Source organism: Piliocolobus tephrosceles, chromosome 4 (assembly GCF_002776525.5).
Source record: "Piliocolobus tephrosceles isolate RC106 chromosome 4, ASM277652v3, whole genome shotgun sequence".
In the NCBI taxonomy this organism is placed as follows: Eukaryota; Metazoa; Chordata; class Mammalia; order Primates; family Cercopithecidae; genus Piliocolobus; species Piliocolobus tephrosceles.
This window is the reverse complement of record NC_045437.1, coordinates 2,369,729-2,375,810: the sequence shown is the minus strand read 5'-3', so window position 1 is coordinate 2,375,810 and position 6,082 is coordinate 2,369,729. Positions and strand designations below refer to the sequence as shown.

The window sequence follows — 6,082 nt, the reverse complement described above, 5'->3', positions numbered from 1 at the left end:
GATGGAGGGCGCCGCGCGCCCTGCCCGCTGCTCGGCGTGACGCGGGCCCGGCGCCCCGCGCCCACCATGTCCTACCCGCAGGGCTACCTGTACCAGGCGCCCGGTTCGCTGGCGCTCTACTCGTGCCCGGCCTACGGCGCGTCGGCTCTGGCGGCTCCGCGCAGCGAGGAGCTGGCGCGCTCGGCGTCGGGCTCGGCGTTCAGCCCCTACCCGGGCTCGGCGGCCTTCACAGCGCAGGCGGCCACCGGCTTCGGGAGCCCGCTGCAGTACTCGGCCGACGCCGCCGCCGCCGCCGCCGGCTTCCCGTCCTACATGGTAACCGGGAGCGGGCGGGACGCGGGACTCCGGGGCGCCCGCGGAGCGGAGCTAGGGTTCGGCGGGCGGGGGCCGCTGGGAATGTGGCGGGGCCGGCGGCTCAGGAGTCGCCGGCTCGGTTGGCCGCCCGCAGGCTGAGCCGGGCCCAGGGTGGGGAGGGCAGCGCGGCCGGCGGGGAGGTCCCTGAGTCCGGCCGGGACCCGCGCTCCCCCGGCGCGTCCCCTCGGCTCGCCGGCTAATTTTCTCTGAGAGTCTGCGAAGTGCCTCTCCGCCGGGGGCCGGGGTCTGGCGCAGTCTGTCCCTCGTTTCCGCACCGCAGCCTGGGAAGGCGTTGGGAGCGGGTTGTGTGCTCGCCTGCATTGGCGTGGAGCGCGAGGGTCCGCGTCACTGCGGCCTCTGGGCCGACGGCCAGGCGGTTCGCATTCACTCGCGGGGCTCGGGGCGGCGGGGGCCACTGGGGGTCACTGAGTTGGGCCCGGGAGCCGAGCATCCAGCTGCGGCTCCCGAGTCCATCCGAGGCGCCCAGGTTTCGGCCTTAATCTGTCCGGCGGACCATGCTTTCAAAAATCGTGCATGCGGGCGTGTGACCCGCTAAGGGCCGCCTGAGTGCTCCGTGCCCCGAGCGTAGCTCCTGCTCCGGCGACCTGGGGCGGCCCGCGAGTCTTGAGGTTCCTGAGCTGGGCCGGGCCCGGGCCGCAGCGAAGCACGTTACGGGCGATTGAGGCCATTACGGGATTGTCACCACTCCCGTTCCTCGGCGGAATTTCTGGGCAGCGACCGAGTCGCTGGGGCCTTGGCGAAGCCTGCAAATGTCTCGAATTTAAAAGTTAAAGGATGAACTAAAATGCTAATTACGGCGTGTTTGAAGAATTCGAAACGGTGACTGGCTTCTGAGTTGCAAATTGGATTTGCCCAGCTTTAGAGCAGTGAATAGTGAATTGGGGGCTCTGGGGTGTTTTTTTAACCATATAAGGGCGGAGAAGAGGGAGTAGGGGGAAGCAGCGGCACTCCAGGCAACGGCAGAAATTTAGATATCAAAGAGCTACCTGTGGGCCTGTGTGCGCGCACGTGCGAGGGTTTGTGTACATCGCCACGCGCAGCTCCGGAACACTTGGGGAAAGATGGGTCATTTTAGGAAAGTGAAATAGTTCAAAAATTCGAGAATAAAACTATGGTACTTTTTGTGATCAACAGCTGGTCCCGAACCACACTGCGTTTTTCCTGCGCTTTTGCCGCGGGAAGCGCAGCCCCAGAGCCAGAGACTCACGGGGGAACGGTGGCCGTGGGCGGGCGGAGGGGCGGCATCCTCCGGCTGGTTGCTCGCCGGCTCTCTGCACACTCCACTCACAGGCTCTTGTGGTTCCAGGGCGCACCCTACGACGCGCACACCACCGGCATGACCGGCGCCATCAGCTACCACCCGTATGGCAGCGCGGCCTACCCGTACCAGCTCAACGACCCCGCGTACCGCAAGAACGCCACGCGGGACGCCACGGCCACGCTCAAGGCCTGGCTCAACGAGCACCGCAAGAATCCCTACCCCACCAAGGGCGAGAAGATCATGCTGGCCATCATCACCAAGATGACCCTCACCCAGGTCTCCACCTGGTTCGCCAACGCGCGCCGGCGCCTCAAGAAGGAGAACAAGATGACCTGGGCCCCGAGGAACAAAAGCGAGGATGAGGATGAGGACGAGGGCGACGCGGCCAGAAGCAAGGACGAGAGTCCCGATAAGGCGCAGGAGGGCACGGAGACCTCGGCGGAGGACGAAGGTGAGCGGGCAGCGGCCGGCGCAAGGTCTCGGGGCGCTTTCTTCCCAGGCGGGGCGCAGAGCTAAGGTCGGGAGGACGCTGCCCACCGGACATCCCAGGTCCGGGCCCTAGCCCCGGCCGCCCCGCATGGGTCTGGGGTGGCCGGAATTTGAGCGAGCGATTCCTGGGGCGCTTCCCGGGGAGGTCAGGCTCCCCCTGTCACGTGGCTGGGTGGGGGCGAGGTGAGGGTTCCTATTGGGAGGGCCCAGTGCCGCAGGACAAGGGGCGGGGGGGCGGGGGGGCTCCAGGTGCCTGCGCTGTCCCCTGGTGCCACCCACCGTGCCCGCGCCCCCGCAGGGATCAGCCTGCACGTGGACTCGCTCACGGATCACTCGTGCTCAGCTGAGTCGGACGGGGAGAAGCTTCCTTGCCGTGCCGGGGACCCCCTGTGCGAATCGGGCTCCGAGTGCAAGGACAAGTACGACGACCTGGAGGACGACGAGGACGACGACGAGGAGGGCGAGCGGGGCCTGGCGCCGCCCAAGCCCGTAACCTCGTCGCCGCTCACCGGCTTGGAGGCGCCGCTGCTGAGCCCCCCGCCCGAGGCCGCGCCCCGCGGTGGCGGCAAGACGCCCCAGGGCAGCCGGACGTCTCCGGGCGCGCCGCCCCCTGCCAGCAAGCCCAAGCTGTGGTCGCTGGCCGAGATCGCCACGTCGGACCTCAAGCAGCCGAGCCTGGGCCCGGGCTGCGGGCCACCTGGGCTGCCCGTAGCCGCCGCGCCGGCCTCATCCGGGGCACCGCCGGGAGGCTCGCCCTACCCTGCCTCGCCGCTGCTAGGCCGCCCCCTGTACTACACGTCGCCCTTCTACGGCAACTACACAAACTACGGGAACTTGAACGCGGCGCTGCAGGGCCAGGGCCTCCTGCGGTACAACTCCGCGGCCGCGGCCCCCGGCGAGGCCCTGCACACCGCGCCCAAGGCGGCCAACGACGCAGGCAAGGCGGGCGCGCACCCGCTCGAGTCCCACTACCGGCCCCCGGGCGGCGGCTACGAGCCCAAGAAAGGTAGGCAGCCCGCGACCGGGGGCGCCCGGGAGGGGAGGGAGAGCCAGTCCCGGGGAGGCGGAGCGCTTGGGAGACCCGGGGGAGGGTCCGGGAAGAAGATCTAGGGGGCCGCTCCTGGGACTCAGAATTAGCAGAGTGAGGGCGGAGGGCCAGATGGAAGCCAAAGAAGGTGCGGCCCTCTTTTTAGACTTGCCGTGTTATTATTTATTTTTACTTAATTTACTGTTATTTTGACTATTATTATCTTGGCTGTCTTAGTTTCGGCAAACCCAGATGACCACGAAATTCCAATTACAGCGTGTCTGCCTAATGACCTGGGTGTGTTTCGGTGTCTTGTTGGTTAAGGAGTCAGAGTTGAATCTGCTTTTCTGCCGTTGGCTAGAAGCAAAGTTCCAGTTACTCTCAGAGGCGTTTGTCTTCAAAAGAGAAAATCAAACGTTTTTTCCGCTTTTTGTTGTTGTTGTTCTGAAAGAAAACCGTTTCCCCCCCCCCCCCCCCGTTCTATATTGCCTCCGTTGCTCCTGAGTCAGGCTACCCGAAGGAGGAGCTCAAGGGGGAAAGTTAAGAACTAGGGAACATCACCAAAAGTCGTCTCAGATAGCGGCCCTGAAGACAGTGGGTTTCCCAAACTGCTGTTTGCCGGGAGTGGAGGATGGTGGGTGCACGGTGGTCTGCGCAGTCAGCAGGCTGTGGGATCGGTTCTGACTAACTGCCCACTCCCCTGACAGATGCCAGCGAGGGCTGCACCGTGGTTGGCGGGGGCGTCCAGCCCTACCTATAGAAGGGCCGAGCAGAGCAATGCAAGTAAGTGGGCACCCTGGTGCTTCCCAGACCCTCTGGAGCCTCCCAGCACCAGCTTGCTTAATGTGTTTTTCTTGCTTCTGGTCATGGGGTTAGAAGACAGAGCATTTCAATCTTGTCCAGTCTTTTCTTTCCTCAAGGGGGAAACTATCTTTTCTGTTTTATAGATTCCCTCTTTTTGGCACAAGTTCTATCACTCCTTTACCTAGGGAAAGAAAATATATATATATATATGTGTGTGTGTGTGTGTAATATATATATGTGTGTATATATAGTACATGTATATATATATATTACACACTACTGTTGTTTTCTTTTGAAACAATAGATTATTACAATCTGGGCATTCGTATGCAATTTAGAGCCATTTTTACTATGCTAGACACATAATACACACATGCTTTGATGAGCTTGGGCTACCAAAACTCGGAGTAGCAAAAATCTTTATAGATGATGTTTGCAAAATAAGACTGAAGAGACACAAGGCGTCCTAGTCTTTTATCAGCCCTTCCCAACCTCCCCTCCACCCATGTCCAAGTGGACAGGACTCTGACATTCTCCTGGGGCTCACAACAGCATCTGAAAAAATTTGTTGCTTTGCAATGAGTCAGAATTACTAAGTATAGATCTTGAAGATAAGAAAGAGGCAGAACCACTTCAGATCAACTCGTTTTTATAATGGTGTTGGTGTGGAACTGAAAGATTGGGGATGATTTGGTTTTTCCTTGGTCCACAGGTAGGTGTCACAATTGCTTTGAAAAAAAAAAAAAAAAGTCAGGAGGCCATTCTCTCTTCCCAAGCTCATAAATTTACAGATACAACAAACAGATGTCTAAATCCAGACCACATCTTGTGCCACTGTAAAAGAGAAGGATCCACACAGCACTGTCAACCCACAGACTCTAACAATTGGAACAGACTATTGTTGGACATACGTGAATTTGTTGGCATAGTATAGTTTCCCCTATGTATGTGTGACTTTTGAAAACAATCTGTTTTTCTCAGGATATCTTGAATTGATCACTTCATTGCCACGGTATATATTCTATAGGTGTGATAGGATTTACTGTAAAGTTTATTTGTAAAAGATGTACACAGTAGAAATAAAACGTGATTGAAGAACTTGAGTACTTCAGAAGTGGAAACAAATTTGATATTTATTTTTATAATGATATAAAGCTTCTAGTAATTTATGCAAGTTGTATTGCAATGGAATCTAAACTTTTTGTAAATAAATTCTGCCTGGTTTTTATTTGAACATTGCTGGTTATACAATCTTTGTTGGTTGTTTAACACGAATTCTTTACTAATTTATATCTTAAATTGTAAATAAAAACAGACTAGTCTACAATAATATGGTGTTTGGGGCTTATTTTTCCTAGAAGAATGATTTGGGGTGGAGCTCCAGTGATAACCTCCAGGTGATCTGATCACACCTTTTTAATGAAAAGCTGTGTGAAATAAACTCTCCTTTCCTGATCATTAAAAAAAAAAAAAAAAATCAGATGGAAAGGAAGTATACAATCAGGAGAAACATGTGCTCTAGATGATTTCTATATATGTATTGCAAAAAAAAGAAAAAAAAAAGATTTTTGTGCCCTGAGTATGCTAATTACTTGTTAGTGTAAATTTTTAAAACTTGGCAAAATAAAATGATCTGACACCCTATGCATTTTATATTTATTTCTGATGCTGGCTTCTTGAACCTCCTTAGTAAACCAAACTGGAGAATAATATTGATAATGGAGAGTTACACCCTCCCACCAATAAATTACTGATGGAAGTAATTGTTTTTTTAAAGCCTGAATTATCCAAATTGGACTAATTATTCAAATTTATGGAAGGATTTCTTAACTCTCCTTTTCCTATAATGCACATTAAACCTAGGGTGAGGATCTGGGGGGGAGGGACTTACTTTCCTTTCAGTGGCTCTTACTCTTACCCTGGGGGAAGAGAAACCTTTAAACAACCTTAGACTACTGCCTCTTTATTGTGTTACTCACTTTCTAATTATAGGACAAGCCTAAAATTTGTAGTCAAGTAACATATCCCCTTTGATTAGTATCATAAAAGTAGCAAGCCTGTCACTTTAATTTTCAGCAAAATTATATGGATATCCATATAATATAATTTCAGAGAAGAAATGAACA

At 54.9% G+C, this 6,082-nt stretch overlaps 2 protein-coding genes across 3 annotated transcripts in view; one reads left to right on the top strand and one right to left on the bottom strand.

Moving 5' to 3' along the window:
• The window catches only part of C4H5orf38 (chromosome 4 C5orf38 homolog), a 4,282-nt gene extending 4,214 nt beyond the window's left edge, over window positions 1-68 (bottom strand). Inside the window, exon 1 of the mRNA XM_031935413.1 lies at window positions 55-68. Within this exon, the coding sequence (XP_031791273.1) occupies window positions 55-68 (14 nt within the window). The remainder of the gene's footprint in view (window positions 1-54) is intronic.
• On the top strand, window positions 1-5,600 carry IRX2 (iroquois homeobox 2). Of its 2 annotated transcripts, XM_023218244.2 has the most exons (5): window positions 1-315; window positions 1,682-2,087; window positions 2,424-3,131; window positions 3,860-3,935; window positions 4,669-5,600. In XM_023218244.2, the coding sequence occupies exons 1-4, from the start codon at window positions 67-69 to the stop codon at window positions 3,910-3,912; spliced, it is 1,416 nt and encodes a 471-aa protein (XP_023074012.1). In that variant the 5' UTR covers window positions 1-66; the 3' UTR covers window positions 3,913-3,935; window positions 4,669-5,600. The 2 variants fall into 2 exon arrangements, with proteins under 2 accessions (XP_023074012.1, XP_023074011.1); XM_023218243.2 differs by having other exon boundaries at window positions 3,860-5,600.
• Window positions 5,601-6,082: the final 482 nt, after the last annotated feature.

Coding starts and splice junctions, on each gene's coding strand:
- IRX2 (XM_023218244.2), top strand. CDS start 67: ATGTCCTACCCGCAGGGCTACCTGTACCAGGCGCCCGGTTCGCTGGCG. Junction 316..1,681: donor CCGGCTTCCCGTCCTACATG/GTAACCGGGAGC, acceptor TTGTGGTTCCAG/GGCGCACCCTACGACGCGCA. Junction 2,088..2,423: donor GACCTCGGCGGAGGACGAAG/GTGAGCGGGCAG, acceptor GCGCCCCCGCAG/GGATCAGCCTGCACGTGGAC.